Source organism: Erpetoichthys calabaricus, chromosome 12 (assembly GCF_900747795.2).
Source record: "Erpetoichthys calabaricus chromosome 12, fErpCal1.3, whole genome shotgun sequence".
Taxonomy (NCBI): domain Eukaryota; kingdom Metazoa; phylum Chordata; class Cladistia; order Polypteriformes; family Polypteridae; genus Erpetoichthys; species Erpetoichthys calabaricus.
The window spans coordinates 163,291,727-163,307,268 of record NC_041405.2 but is presented as its reverse complement, the minus strand read 5'-3'; the positions used below and the strand labels follow the sequence as shown (position 1 = coordinate 163,307,268).

The 15,542-nt window shown below is 52.4% G+C and overlaps 1 protein-coding gene across 1 annotated transcript; it reads right to left on the bottom strand.

Moving 5' to 3' along the window:
• Nucleotides 1-6,675: 6,675 nt before the first annotated feature.
• On the bottom strand, nucleotides 6,676-15,162 carry LOC114662935 (uncharacterized). The gene is made up of 4 exons (XM_028816681.2): nucleotides 14,838-15,162; nucleotides 10,110-10,772; nucleotides 7,304-7,461; nucleotides 6,676-6,892 (listed from the first exon to the last, which is right to left on the bottom strand). Exons 1-4 carry the CDS (start codon nucleotides 14,989-14,991, stop codon nucleotides 6,845-6,847), a joined length of 1,023 nt encoding a protein of 340 aa, XP_028672514.1. The 5' UTR covers nucleotides 14,992-15,162; the 3' UTR covers nucleotides 6,676-6,844.
• Between the last annotated feature and the right edge of the window lie 380 nt (nucleotides 15,163-15,542).

Genomic DNA, 15,542 nt, shown 5'->3' with positions numbered 1-15,542 from the left:
ACTCAAAGACAGAAAAACGCGACAGTTCGTCCTTTTAGGTAAAATACCGAGGAGCTTTGACGTTATGTGCTCGTTGTGGTGACCCAAATCCCCCAATTTTGGATCACATTTTAGGGGGAAATTGACGCCCCTGTGATAAAGAAAAAAAACACTTGAGGATGAGCATCAACCGAGCCTAAGGGGTCACCCCGAATGGGATACGAGGGGTCATAAAACGTATAAAATGGGGGCACCTGGAGTGTCGTCTTGTGCTAGTTCGAGTTTGCTGATCATATTCTTGATATTTGGTTCTTTACCGGTGGTCGTCGCCCTCTAAGAGACATTCGAGAAAGTTCGAATGACAAATTCCAGATATACAGTGGTGTGAAAAACTATTTGCCCCCTTCCTGATTTCTTATTCTTTTGCATGTTTGTCACACAAAATGTTTCTGATCATCAAACACATTTAACCATTAGTCAAATATAACACAAGTAAACACAAAATGCAGTTTTTAAATGATGGTTTTTATTATTTAGGGAGAAAAAAAATCCAAACCTACATGGCCCTGTGTGAAAAAGTAATTGCCCCCTTGTTAAAAAATTACCTAACTGTGGTGTATCACACCTGAGTTCAATTTCCGTAGCCACCCCCAGGCCTGATTACTGCCACACCTGTTTCAATCAAGAAATCACTTAAATAGGAGCTGCCTGACACAGAGAAGTAGACTAAAAGCACCTCAAAAGCTAGACATCATGCCAAGATCCAAAGAAATTCAGGAACAAATGAGAACAGAAGTAATTGAGATCTATCAGTCTGGTAAAGGTTATAAAGCCATTTCTAAAGCTTTGGGACTCCAGCGAACCACAGTGAGAGCCATTGTCCACAAATGGCAAAAACATGGAACAGTGGTGAACCTTCCCAGGAGTGGCCGGCCGACCAAAATTACCCCAAGAGCGCAGAGACGACTCATCCGAGAGGTCACAAAAGACCCCAGGATAACGTCTAAAGAACTGCAGGCCTCACTTGCCTCAATTAAGGTCAGTGTTCACGATTCCACCATAAGAAAGAGACTGGGCAAAAACGGCCTGCATGGCAGATTTCCAAGACGCAAACCACTGTTAAGCAAAAAGAACATTAGGGCTCGTCTCAATTTTGCTAAGAAACATCTCAATGATTGCCAAGACTTTTGGGAAAATACCTTGTGGACTGATGAGACAAAAGTTGAACTTTTTGGAAGGCAAATGTCCCGTTACATCTGGCGTAAAAGGAACACAGCATTTCAGAAAAAGAACATCATACCAACAGTAAAATATGGTGGTGGTAGTGTGATGGTCTGGGGTTGTTTTGCTGCTTCAGGACCTGGAAGGCTTGCTGTGATAGATGGAACCATGAATTCTACTGTCTACCAAAAAATCCTGAAGGAGAATGTCCGGCCATCTGTTCGTCAACTCAAGCTGAAGCGATCTTGGGTGCTGCAACAGGACAATGACCCAAAACACACCAGCAAATCCACCTCTGAATGGCTGAAGAAAAACAAAATGAAGACTTTGGAGTGGCCTAGTCAAAGTCCTGACCTGAATCCAATTGAGATGCTATGGCATGACCTTAAAAAGGCGGTTCATGCTAGAAAACCCTCAAATAAAGCTGAATTACAACAATTTTGCAAAGATGAGTGGGCCAAAATTCCTCCAGAGCGCTGTAAAAGACTCATTGCAAGTTATCGCAAACGCTTGATTGCAGTTATTGCTGCTAAGGGTGGCCCAACCAGTTATTAGGTTCAGGGGGCAATTACTTTTTCACACAGGGCCATGTAGGTTTGGATTTTTTTTTCTCCCTAAATAATAAAAACCACCATTTACAAACTGCATTTTGTGTTTACTTGTGTTATATTTGACTAATGGTTAAATGTGTTTGATGATCAGAAACATTTTGTGTGACAAACATGCAAAAGAATAAGAAATCAGGAAGGGGGCAAATAGTTTTTCACACCACTGTAAGCATATAAATTGGGGGATCTTTTGGACTATTTTACGAATGTGAGGTCATTTTGGAGTTTTGATCCTCCACTTGGGGTCTACGGTCAGCGGGTGACAAGTGTCCATTTTCCGTTAAAATCGAGGAGAAGTCACCTTTGTCAACTGAAGGGCACATTTCAGACATGTGACGCAGCCTTTCTCGTTTATTCATCGGGTTAGACTTTGGGCTTCTCGATCATTCGGACGTTTATCTGCTGTGGCAGGGAGCGATGAAGAGGAGGGTGCCAGTCAAAAATAAAATGAAGCTTTACAGCAGGAGACTCCTGACAGCGCGTGTTCTCTCCCCTGGTGGGACCGACGGCGTCACTGAGCTCAGACACGCTGGCCCGCCGGCGCGCGCTTTCCGGACCCTCCGTGAGCGCGCGTCAGGTTAGGATGACGTCGCGTGTCGTCATTCATTGTTTAGTTACACTTAATCGTCAAAGGGCGGCGCACCTCCCGAGTCAAAACGCGTCGTTGGCCACGTCAGAGGATGACAACGGGGTCCCCTCACCCCCCCCTTTCAAATGGCACCGTGTGACCCTGAGTGAGTGACGTCACCTGCCTGCCCTCCAGTGGAGAAACAGAAAGAAATGAAGCGACTCGCAATTCAAATGTGGCTGAAAGTCCTGTAACATCTAACAGGCCGGAATGATGAGGACCTCAGACAGGACAGTGTGACATCCAAACGAAAATGGAAATCTACTTGAGAGCAAGATGGCGGTGTGCGTTGAATCTCACAAATGCCTGGCATCTTGTAAATGTGCCAAGTCTCCCTGGCACTGAACGGACTGTCCATGACAAATTGGCAGCGGCGAGGCTTTCTGGACGAGTGTGTCGTTGAAGAAGCCCATCTGGGCAGAAGTTCTCTCGGCCAGCGCCCAAAGAAGAGGGCCACCCCAGTTCTGTCACCCTGTCACATTTGATGATACGGTGACTTAACGTTTGCTTTCCTGTAGTTTTTCCAGTTGGAGCCCAGGCAGGTGAAGTGACCCGCTCAGGGTCACACTGTGGTGCCAGCAGTGGCATTTCAAGGCGCTGCCTCAGGATTGGAGGTCCAAAGCCCTACCCACTATGCCACGCTGCTCTCCTATTGGCTGTCACCTTCCACAGTCAGACAGCTGAGGGGCCCACAGAAGACCTGTGGGTTGGGAGCACAAACACAGCAGGGCACTAGGAATGCCAGGGCCAACATTGGCATTAATGACATGGTCAGGTGTAAATTAGTCACCTGAGAACTCGTCACAGTCTCAGTGCAGAGTGCTATTCAAAAATAAACTGAATTCCCCCAAATTGAGCTGATCGGGATTAGGGTGGCATGGTGGCACAGTAAGGAGTGCCAGGCTCTGTGTCTCAGGTTCTCCCCAAGTCCAAAGACACGATGCCCCCACAATCTTCTGGATCACAGAAGGACTACGTGACCAACAGATGGCAGTTTGTGAGGCTCAGGGGCTGCGTGCCAATGATGGTGGAGTGCAACACCAGGGTATCCCAAAGTGCCATCTGCTCTCCCTTGCTGTTCACCTTCCACACAACGGACCACCAGTACCATACCAGTGCTTGCCATCTACCAAAGTTCTCAGCTGCCTCCTCCATCAAAGGCTGCATTAATAACGGTACAGGGGGCCGGTGGAGGACTTTGTCTTGTGGTGCGGAGAGAGACACCTGCAGGTCAAGGAGACCCCCGAGGCCAGTCACTACGCAGGATGTGGAGATGATGCAGAGCTATGAGAACCTGGGGGTCCATAAGAACAGCAAACTGGACACAGAATGCCAACATTGTGGTGCCTCCCTTATAAGAAACGCACGCCAGAGCCAACTGTGGAGACCCCCGGCTGTGGTGGGGTGCAGAAGCCACTACAGAGGTCTCGCCTGGGGTCCTACAGTGTGGTCTCCTGGGGAAGCAACTGAGAAAAGCCATCTCCATGCCAGGGCTGACCCCGAGCACTCTGGAGGCTGTGCTGGAAATGAGGATGGTGGCCATCCCGTCGAGGGGACGCAGGCTTGGAGTACGTGAAGCCTCAGGCTCAGAGACACACGAGGTCCGGGCAGTGACATTACCATGTGACATGGGGGCACACGACTGGCATGTTACATTTGTGTGACTCTGAGGGACTTTGTGGGACATTTGTGTGATGCTGCATTACCTTATGTTGCATTAAACACTGCAGTCCGGAAGTTTCACCCGCCATCGTACCCTCATCTTGGTGAGTGCCAAGGTGTCCCTACGCTGTCACGTTACACGCCATGGCAGCGGTCAGCGATGTCACGTGACCTCGTCAGATACCCCGATGGAGTGACGGGAGTCTGGGGCCCTGAGTTGGCTCCTGCTGTCTAAATTTCCGTTTTTGTCCCACAACTCACCTGCAGGTGGCACACGAGCGCCACGACTGACTTTCTTCCTTTTTTTTTTTATTTTTTTATTTGGTTGCCACCGTCACCCTCAGGAGGTCCAACATCAGTCAGGGGGGCATCTACAGGGTGTGGTGTCATAAAGCTAAGAAATCCAAAACACAGCAGTGCAGTGGATACCATCTGGGGGGCTCACCACAATATCTGCGGGGGCTTTGCCAAGCTGAATGACCCCTGGAACCAGGCCTGGTCTGAGAATTTGGATCATCGGGGGAACCAGGCATCAAAATACGCATTTAAAGGGGGCGGCAACTTGATTAAAGAATGAAGAATTGAGGTGCTCAGGTGCATTGGCAGCTGTGCCCGCATGTTCCCTTGATTGTGCCCTCACTCGAGCCTTTTGGTGACTTTTGAGATTTCGGTCTTTTAGGGAAAGTGAGCGAAGGAGCAAAGCCTGGTATCAGCTGCCCCCCAATCACCGCTGCTATGCCCTCCATTGTCAGTCTGCCCAGTGAAGCAGAGCGTCTCAGCCTCATGGGGGCGCTAGCCCGTTGCCAGCCCTTCTTACCCATTGTGAGGGGCAGCAGATCCTATCCCTGGGCATCAGACAGCAGGGCACTTGTAGGGCACACATCTACATTTACCAATTTAGAGTCACCTTTTGTGTAATTGGGATTGAAAACAAGAGCCTGGAGGTGACCATGCCAGCCACTGTGCCACCATGCCACTCATTTTATAAGCCTGTTTAGGCTCCCTGATTGGCCTCACCACATTTATACCCAACACTGGTGCCAACGTCATCAGATTCACCTGTCGTTGTCGTGTTCCTCCCATTTCTGCCCCATATGGCATTGAACTGAGCTGCCTGAGGTGAGAATCACGCCAACGTCTGTCCAGCTTGACCACCATCAAGTGTCACCTCACTTGGCTCCTCTGCCAAACGCCATTGGGACCACTGAGGTGACATAAGGCCATGTGGGTCACACCAGGAGGGTCCTGATGAGTCCAGCATGGCCTGGCACACTGACCAGTGGCTCTTCTAAAATCAGCTGGGATCTACACAGCAGGGGACAAAGGGACAAGGACACAGAAACATTGACATGCACAGACTTGGGTTCCAAACATCTATGCAGTGGTTGGGGGAGCTGAGGAGTGCCCACCATACACACCGACCACAACTGAGTGGTCAGACTGATGAACAGCCGATGTCAGGATGGATGGATTCCACAGTGGGTTATATAGTGCCTTTCATGCCCATCCTCTTCGGTGTAGACAGGTGGCCAGGGGCTTTGACCAGGAGGCCTGGCACCGTCAGTGTGAGCAGCATGGCCATCATCTCATCCTCAGCCTGCAAAGGTCCCATGGGCCACACTAGGATATAGCGCCTTGAGCAGAGTGGTGAAAAGCTGTGGTCCCCTCACACTTCACTCGAATTGGCGTCGCTGTGAGGACATGGGCATGGATGGACGGGCATGTGCCCCCACCCCATATGAGGCTAAGCAGCTTCAGTGAGGGTCACACAGAGACATGCAGTTAGGGAGTCGAGACTCTTAAGGAATGATTATTGTTGCTTTATATAGTGCCTTTCTATAATAAGCACCACCTGGTGGCACTTTTTGGGTTCAGGCAAGTTGATATATAGTGCCAGTGTTCAAAGGAGTTCATTAGGACATGCCTAGGGGGTCCACAAGGCCCAGGGGACCACACACTACGTGCTGGATGTGACATGCTACCCTAGGCTCACAAAGTTGTCACAGCGTGAGGATCAGCATTGGCACCAGAGGCCAGGTCAGCTCATTCTATTCCCCTGCCAGATAACATGGGCACTCAAGGCACTGACGTGGTCACCCCACTGCCAAGGTGGCACCACTCAATGACCTTTTTGCTTCACCAGCTATATTGGCCAGCATGCCCACACCTGTATTACATTCTTCAGAACACTCCTTGGCATGAAGCTTGTTGTTGTGAAAGGCGCTATATAAATGGAGTGTCTGGGATTCCTGATCTGCTGCCGCACAGTGAGAACTCAGTGGTGATGGTCAGCTGGGTGGCTCAGCCTCTCGCTCCACTACAAAAACCAGCTGCTCAGAAATGTCCTGTTGAGATGGGCATGTTTGGCTTCAGTGCTGAAGGTGCCCACTGGTGGGCACATCAGGAAGTGACACCAACAGGAGGCTATTTAGCACACTTAAAAGGCAGTTCAAGGGACTAGAAATCTGAGACTCATGCCATCCACCATGCTGTGTTCAGCCACCCACCCCTTGCCCACAGTGCCCGTGACCGTCACCTGCTGTCTGGGAGTCTTGGAGAAAGACTGGGCACCTCAGCTCTTGGGCACTCTTTTATTTGTTAGCCATGTCTCGTGATTTGCTCGGTAATAATGGGCCCTACTGAAAGGTGCAAGTAGACACACCAAATGTCCAAATGTCCACTTGCCACAGGAGCCTGCTTTGGCAGTGAAGAGGCGCTGGTCATGGGTGCCCACCGGGGTCAGAGGTCACTTAGGGGTGTAGTGTGCAAAGGGCGACTCCTCGTTGACGTTGTTCTGAAAATGAAGAGAAAACACAAGCGTTACAAGGGCCACCGATTTTATGAGCAGCCCACCTGCAGGGGGCACTCTGCGCAATCGTTAAAGTGCCTGGTATTTGACTACCAGCTGTACGGGAGGGCGGTGCAGGACCTCAGCCGCTGGGTCACCCTGCCACGTACTGAGCCAATCATGACATCCCGTCATGAGGGGTGGGCCTGGTAAGGTCATGTGACATCAAGGCCACAGGGCAGGCAGGGCGAGAAACTGGCCCAGAAAGTGCCAACAGGGGCCAAAGGAAAGAAGTGATGGACGGTATCCCACAGTCCTGACCCACTTGTGCCAACTGGTCCAGCCAGAGGATTAGGAGCACTGAGACCCCTGAAGTCCAAATGACCACAAACAGCAGCGAGAGCCTTCGGTACCCACCATCTGCATGTCCTCCAGGCGCTCAAACTGCGGCTTGTGGGGTTTACATGCCTTGGCGATGACCACCACCAGAACGAGGACCACCACAATGGCAAAGATACACAGCACGGCCACCAGGCCCGGGTTCTTCGTCACGTCGCTTATTGACATCCCCGCAGCTGAAAAGCAAAAGGACAAAGCAGAGTGAGGCAGTGTGGCTTTGGTCGTGTTATATAGCGCCTTACACGGGCACAGGTCTGATTAGTGGAACTTTGTGGGTGCCAGGCCCTTGAGAAGGGCACTCTATTAGAGTTATTATATAGTGCCTTTGACACCCACCTCCATAGTGACTCTTAGAAGCTGCAAATCCACGTCTCGTACCTGTCTGTCTGTCTAATAAAGATATGGCGCCTTTCACACCTGATCATCTATTATATGGCGCCTTTCAAGTCCCTCTGTCTCTCTATTAGCGCATTCTCATCTATCTGCCATCGACTGCTGTCACAGCCATCTATGAATTCTACTGTACAGTGCCTTTCATACTCGCATATATGAATTACACAGTCAGTGAAAACGTCTGGGAACTCGGAATAACAATTGACCTTCAACACCAAAGAGAAGAGCGGCATGTCTGTCATTACCTGGGGGTCCTGCGCTGTTATCTGGACAATGAAATCAAATGTGACAAACTGGCGCTGCACAAATGGGGGTCCCCTTGTCATTGTGCTCATTTGAATGCCTGTCACTGCTCAATGCTGATTGGTTGATGAGCTCGTTACACCTTGAGCTTCACAGACAGGTGTGTCCAATCAGGAGACATAAAGGGATTTCAGGTGGTCAATCACAAGGTGGGCTTCCTACCCTTTGACTCTCCTCTGAAGAGTGACAGACAGCATGGGGTCCTGAAAAAGCAACTCTCCAAAGATCTGAAAACAAAGATGGTTGAGTCTCCTGGTTTAGGAGAAGGCTACAAAAAAGCCATCTCAGAGGTTTAAACTGTCCTTCAACTGGAAGGAATGGAATCAGGAGATGGAAGGTCACAGGCACAGTTGATGTTAAACCAGCAGGTCTGGCAGGCCAAGAAAAATACAGGATTGTGAGAATGGTGACAGACAACCCATGGATCATCTCCAAAGACCTGCAAGAACATCTGGCTGCAGATGGTGTATCTGGACATCGCTCTACAATTCAAACATCTGTATGGCAGGGTGATGACACAGAAGCCACAAACAGAGTCGCTTGTTGGATGCCAATGCTCATTTAGACAAGTCAGACTCATTTGGGGACAAAGTGCTTTGGACTGATGAGACACCAATGGAGTTATTTGGTCAGAACAAAAAGTGCTTTGCATGGCGGAAGAAGAACACCGCAGTCCAAGAAAAACACCTGCTACCTACTGTCACATTTGGTGGAGGTCCCATCATGCTGTGGGGCTGTGTGGCCAGTTCAGGGACTGGGGCCCTTGTTAAAGTCGAGGGTCGCATGAATTCAACCCAATATCAACACGTTCTTCATGATAATGTTCAAGCATTAGTCACAAAGTTGAAGTTATGCAGGGGTTGGATATTTCAACAAGACAATGACCTAAAACACAGTTGGAAATCTACAAAGGCATTCATGCAGAAGGAGAAGTCCAATGTTCTGGAATGGCCGTCACAGTCACCTGACTTGAATATCATCGACAATCTATGGGATGATTTGAAGCAGGCTGTCCATCAAATTGAACTGAACTGGAGAGATTTGGTATGAAGAATGGTGAACAAGACCTCCATCCAGAATCAGACACTCATCAGAGGCTACAGGAGGACAGCGTCTAGAGGACAAAAGGAGGCTCAGCTAAGTACTGATGTCACATCTCTGTTGGGGGGCCCACATTTATGCACCGGTCTAAGTTTGTTATGATGGATATTTCATCCATTCATCCATCCATTTTCCAACCCGCAGAATCCGAACACAGGGTCACGGGGGTCTGCTGGAGCCAATCCCAGCCAACACAGGGCACAAGGCAGGAACCAATCCTGGGCAGGGTGCCAACCCACCTTAGGACACACACAAACACACCCACACACCAAGCACACACTAGGGCCAATTTATTTCATATTTTCTGTTAATCCAATAAACTTAATGTCACTGCTGAAATCCTACTGTGTCCATAAGGCATGTCAGATATGAAAAGGAAGTTCAGCCAATGAGAAACAAGAATCTGAAGAATTAAGAGGGGCTCCCAAACTTTTTCACGTGACTGTGTAGTGCCTTTCATATTTATATATGCCTCAATTTTTCTCTATATAGCGCCTTTCTTGTCTGTCTTTCAACGGTGCCAGTTGTTTCTCTCTTCTTCATTATGCAGTGCTCCTTATACCAGTCTGTGCAGTGGCCTGTCTGCGTGTCTATTATATAGCGCCTCTCACTTCTATATATTATATAGCACCTTTTTGATCTATTCCTCCATCACTTAGTGCCTTTCCTACCCATTGGTCCACAGCACCTTCCACACTTCTCTATTCCCTACATTGTGCCTCTCATATCACAGGCAGGTATCCCCTAAAGACTCTGCTGAGTTGCCCAGCTGTGCCCTCCCTTACTGGCACATCATCCCCTTCTCAGTATACCAGGTTGCCACCCTGTGCCCAACACGTCCCCACTCCTCACCTCACCTCTCCTTTGATAATCGCAGCTGAACCCCCCTGAAGGAGTAAACATCGACACCCCACCCAATCTCAGCTGGGCACAGCCAGTGAACAGCTGGAATGGCTGGAATGGCGCCAGCAGGCACTTCAAAGGCACAGAAGTGAAAAGGAGAGTGGCACACCTTCCTAACACCTACCGGTAGGACTGGTTGTGCTCGTTGTGTTGGTGCCGTTGACTCCCGTGGGCACTGAGGCTGTGGGCTGAGTTGAGCTGGTGGTATTTGCTTCAGGCTTGGTGGGCACCGAACCCCCAGTGGAGCTGTGGTTTGTAGAAACTGTGGAGGCACTCAGGGTGGTGTCATTCTTGGTGCTTGTTGGGGTGGCATTGCTGCTTGTGGGCATTGGACTGCTGCTCTGCGTGCTGTTGGTTGTGACCACCAAGGTGCTAGTCACTGTAGAGCTGGTGGTGGCCACTGTGGTGACATTTGGCATAGAGCTGGCAGTCACTGTAGAGCTGGTGGTGACCACTGTGGTGGCATTTGGCGTGGAGCTGGCAGTCACTGTAGAGCTGGTGGTGACCACTGTGGTGGCATTTGGCGTAGAGCTGGCAGTCACTGTAGAGCTGGTGGTGACCACTGTGGTGGCATTTGGCGTGGAGCTGGCAGTCAGTGTAGAACTGGTGATAGCCACTGTGGTGGCATTTGACATAGAGCTGGTGGTGGCCACTGATGTGCTGCTCTGAGTGCTGCTGTTGGTGACACTTGATGCCATGCTGGTGGGTGGCACCAGGATGGTTGTGGTGCTGCTGGCTGAGCTCTTCTCACTCGTGGTGGAGATGTCTGGCTGGGTCCCTTGCAGATCTGTAGACGATAAGCACACATGAGCCGTCAGTTAATTGTGACCCCCACTGGTATCACAGGAGGACCTCAGTCTGGTCCAGGGGTCTCAATGTTTAGGTCTAGTGGCTGGCCGGTCACCATCCTGGACACTGTCCTTATTTCTTTAGGTTTTTGGGTGAGTGGATGATAAAGGAAATTCAGGATTAGGTGAGAAGTGACCTCCCTGACCATCAGCAAGGTGTTTGTTAGTTTTTTATGCCAACACAGTCAGTAAGCTATGTGCCCATTCTGGTGCCCTTTCAACTAAAGTGCTGTCTTAACATCCACTGTCACCCCCTTAATAATTAGAGGAGCTGCCCCAGTCACATGGAGGCCACCTTCAGGCAGGTGTCTGTCCTTCAGCTGTCCAGTCGGAGCTGTGGACGCGTCACTCTGAGCGTAAAGCGCATGCGCTCAATCAAACCTCATCCCGGCCGAGTCTCCTTCTGTACGTGGCGCACAAAGGCGAGGCGCGGCGGAGATCACGGCGGAGATCACGGGGTTCAAGTGACGTGACAGCAGGGCGTCCCCGTGCCGATCGCAGCCTCAGATTTGGCGGCTCTCACATTTCAGCTTGGAATGTCGGAATTCTGGAAGGTTCAGGTGAGCTGAGCGGAGCTCCACATGCCCGTCTCGATGGCCGGCGGCTTTGACCACGTGCGTTCCCGATTTTTCCAAGGGGGGGCACAGGTATGCGCGGTGGGGGTGAGGGTGTTGGGGGGCCGAACACAGCATTTAGCAATGCGCGCGCACGCGGGCGCACTCCCGAGCCTCCTACTTTGAGATGCTTCGACTTGCCGCCGTCCGCGCTCTCGGCTCCTCCCTCTGCTCCGCGCACCTGTCCCCAAGGGCGGGGCCGGCTGACGTCACTACGGGCGAGGCTTCAGCTCCAGCACCGAGCCGGACGAGCGCCACCGCCCGGCGGCTCACGCTGTCCATCCGCGCACATTCGAGCTGGCATCAGGAATGGCGATGGCGCTGGTGCCCCCGGGCGCTAAAACGAGAGCTCTTTGGCCCGTTTCTCACCAACTACGCCCTCAATTGTTCTTCTCCTTTTCAAAGATGCCAAGAGTACAGCAGGGAGCAGCCGGCTTCCCTCATTTTTCACATGGGCACAGCCAAGTCTCGGAGGCAAACAGCAGATTTAGGGCGGCACCGCGCCCAGCCAGCTCAGCAAAGCGGAGAGCCTGGCAGAGGACCTTCTTTAAGGCGCCCAAAGAAATCTGAAAAGGTGGGCTGCTGCAGCTTGGCACTGGGGGCGTGAGGGGCGCACTCCTAGGCTTCCAACAGTAAAAACTTGCATATAGCGCCTTGGCAAAGAGACCTCGCCAGTCGGCCCACAGTTTGTTATTTACTAGCTCAGGGTCACATGGGGTCCGCCACATGATTTGAACCCACGGCCTTCACCACTACACCCCACTGCCTGCCGGTGTTTACCATTATGAAGACCTTTAATGGTGGTGTTCTCGTTTTGAAAAGGCGCTATATAAGGCGGGTATGATGGATGGCCATTCTTCTGGCCCATTGAGGGGTCTTCTGGCCAAGCAGGCCACACAAAGGAGTGGAGTGGACACCAGCAGGACACACACAAGGCTGAAGGTGGGTAGAGCCAGCAGATGCCCACAGCCTTGCCACCCCAGTTGTACTGGTGATGTACTGGTTCAGGTGGGCAGACTGACTCTCAGAGCATGGCACAGGAGCCTGACAGTCGGGCACATCCATCCGTCCATGTTCTTTACCTGTTTGAATGGGGCAGTGGTGTGGAGCCTATCCCAGCAAGCACGGAGCACAAGGCAGGAAGACCAGCTGGACAGGGTGCCAGGGTGAAACACACACAAACGCGTGCTAGGGCCAATCTACCTAACTGCCATGGCTTTGGATTGAAGGCCTGCGGAGAACGCGGACCCCAGGCCTCTTACTGCGAGGCCGCAGTGCCACCCAAGGGCCCATCTCTTACTGCCTAGAGAGCAGCACCTCAAGGCGCTTTACACTGTAAAATGGGCACAGACAGGAGACCCGACTCTCGGAGGGTCCCCCACTTTCCAGCCCAGTAGTTCAGCCATTAGGGGTCCACACTGCCAGCCCCTGTTTTCATTAAAGTGACTATGCCAAGGCAGTTCACACAGGCTGTGTGATTGCTTTACCACAATGAGCGCTGGCACATTTAGGGGCAACAGGGGGGAAGCCCCACGGCCTTTGACTTTCACCCCCGGGTACCTATTTCTGGTGGCACACAAAATGCCCCCCATGCAGTCACCTCGGGCACTAGGGGGCGCACAACCTGCCCTCGTTATTCCTGACAGAGCCTCAGGTGTCCCCAGGTGTCCCGACCCTGATGGTGGCACCACTAATAATAAATAATAATAATAATAATATAATTATAATAATAATAATAATACATTTTATTTATATAGCGCCTTTACCATGCTCAAGGCACTTACAGAATAAATACTAAGAAAGTGTGAGTCCTGTGACGCTAAGGGGGTCGCAGACTTGTGACCTGAAATGTAATTATGGGGGAGGGGAGAGGTCCTTTCTCTTGTCTTCTTCTCTTTCTTGGGGGTCCGGCAGCCCCAGGTGAAGCGCAGGCGGCTCAGCTCCACGTCTGCAGAGGGCTTTGTGTTTGAACAGTTTGCACTAATTAAGGAAATGCAAACAGGCCTTGGGTCAACAGCAGAGATTAGGTGGCCTGCGGGCAGTCCTGGCAGGAAACAGGGCAGCAGCCCTCCACGGAGGGCCATGCCAACGAGTCGTTAGGGCTGGGTGGGTTGTGGTGGCCTCTAGTAGGTCAGTCTGGCTGCTGTGCCCACCGCTCTGCCCTCATAAGCTCAGCATCACAAACCAGAAAGCCAGCAGCCGAGGCCAGCGGACCCACCCTGAAGACACCGCATGACGCTGACCCTGCGAGGTGCCCTCGCCCCATGGCGACCTGAACAACCGAGCCCAGCAGCAAAAGGCGTGGGCCCAAATGTCAAGAGCTGGGCGTGGGACACAGTGAACAGCACTCGGGGCAGTAGGGCGAGGACACAGGGGCCGAGTCCTGCATAGCAGCCTGTGCCAAGTGTGCCTTTCACACGACCCCTCCAGGAGCATCAGCTCTCTGAGTAGAGGAACGAGGACACAAGTGCCACCTGACCAGACCTTTAGCCACGTTACGGACATCAATGAGGCCAGAGATGTGACACAGCCACTTCCACAGCAGAGCAGGTCATCTAAGTCTGGTGACAGGTGGCATACCTGTGAACGGGTGCTGCTCACCTTCTACAATATAACCACTCCAAGGTGCTTGTGGTTTTATATAGCGCCTTCCTATGGTGTTGCCTCATGCCCGATGCTGCAGCCTGCCAAGATGAAGCAGATCAGGAGAGTGGATGGCTGCCACTGTGTGCCCACCAGGAAGTCACTTCACCTGCCTGTGGTCCGACTGGAAACCCAACACAACTGGGACCCTCAAATGTGGACAAGCATGTCAGCATACAGGGGGCCAGGTTTTATATAGCGCCTGACTTGAACCCCCTGCCGTGTCCCGCTCCTATTATCTTCGCGGCCTCTAGGGGGAGACAGAAGCTGCGACGCCGCCGCCCAAACTTTGTGTTTTCTTCCTGGATTTGACTTGTAAAGTGAGAGCGGAGTGCCCGCTGTAGATGGCACTGATAACCCTGATTTGTGGGCACCGTAATGGGAGGACTGGGCACAGCAGACCTCAGAGCCGAGCCCGGGCACGCGACCACCTCCGACGAGGGCTGCGCTTCCGCTCAAATACATAAAAAGTCTGGGGGGCACCGCGCGAAGTTCGTCCCGGCCTGGCAGGTCACCAGGGGGTTGGGGGGCAAAGCTCACAAGGCGCAATACGAGGGTTTTGGGACCACTTGGAATTCAACAGCGCGCCCTCCCAAACGGCGTCAGGTGAGCCCACCCCCGCACCCCCCACCAGGCGATCAGCGGCAGGTGTCCGTGCGGGCGGGCGCGCGCCTCGGGTGCGCGACTTCGGCTTTTTGTGGTTTTTACACCCCCAAACCGGAGCACGTGAATTCGGTCCCCACTCACCTGAACCGAGAGCCGATCCGACGCCGAGGAAGACGAGAAGCAGCGCCATCCGAGACGGCGCCATGGCGAGGACAGCGGCGACAGCGACAGGAGGACGCGTGTCTCGAGCTCGGCGGGCGCAGCGCGACTGCTTCCTCGACACGTAAGGAGACATCCTTGAGTGCAACAGGATGTGCGGCCCGATGGCGAGTGGGCGGGCGGGCGGGCGGTCCGGCGGGGGTGTGTTCACCGCCTCCCGCACCGCTCTCGGTTTGCTTTCGAAACGCCGCACACGCGGGCCGCTCGCCGCTCCGCTCACTTTGGTGGCTTTTATTCGTTTTCTTTTTTTATTACCTGAGACCCCCGCCCCGCAGATAGCCCGGCGGGGGGGGGGGGGGGGGGGGTCTCAGATTCACGCGATGGTTCAGCCCCCTAAGCTGCTGGTCACGGTGACGCCCCGGATTTAAGGATGGCGAGTTAATGCGCTGGCCAGTCTGCACGCTATATAGCGCCTTTCATGGGCTTAGTGCTTTACAAGAATGAAATGAGGAGGAATGGAGGACCACAACAAAGACGGGCGGCGGGGCGGGGCTCCCGAGGCGCGCGTAAAAGTCCTAGGGGGTCCGCAGACAGACACAGCATGGCCGAGGGCTCAGTCCGCGCTCGTGTGGGCATTGCATTCATGCCACAGCATGGCCGAGGGCTCAGTCCGCGCTGAGAGTGGGC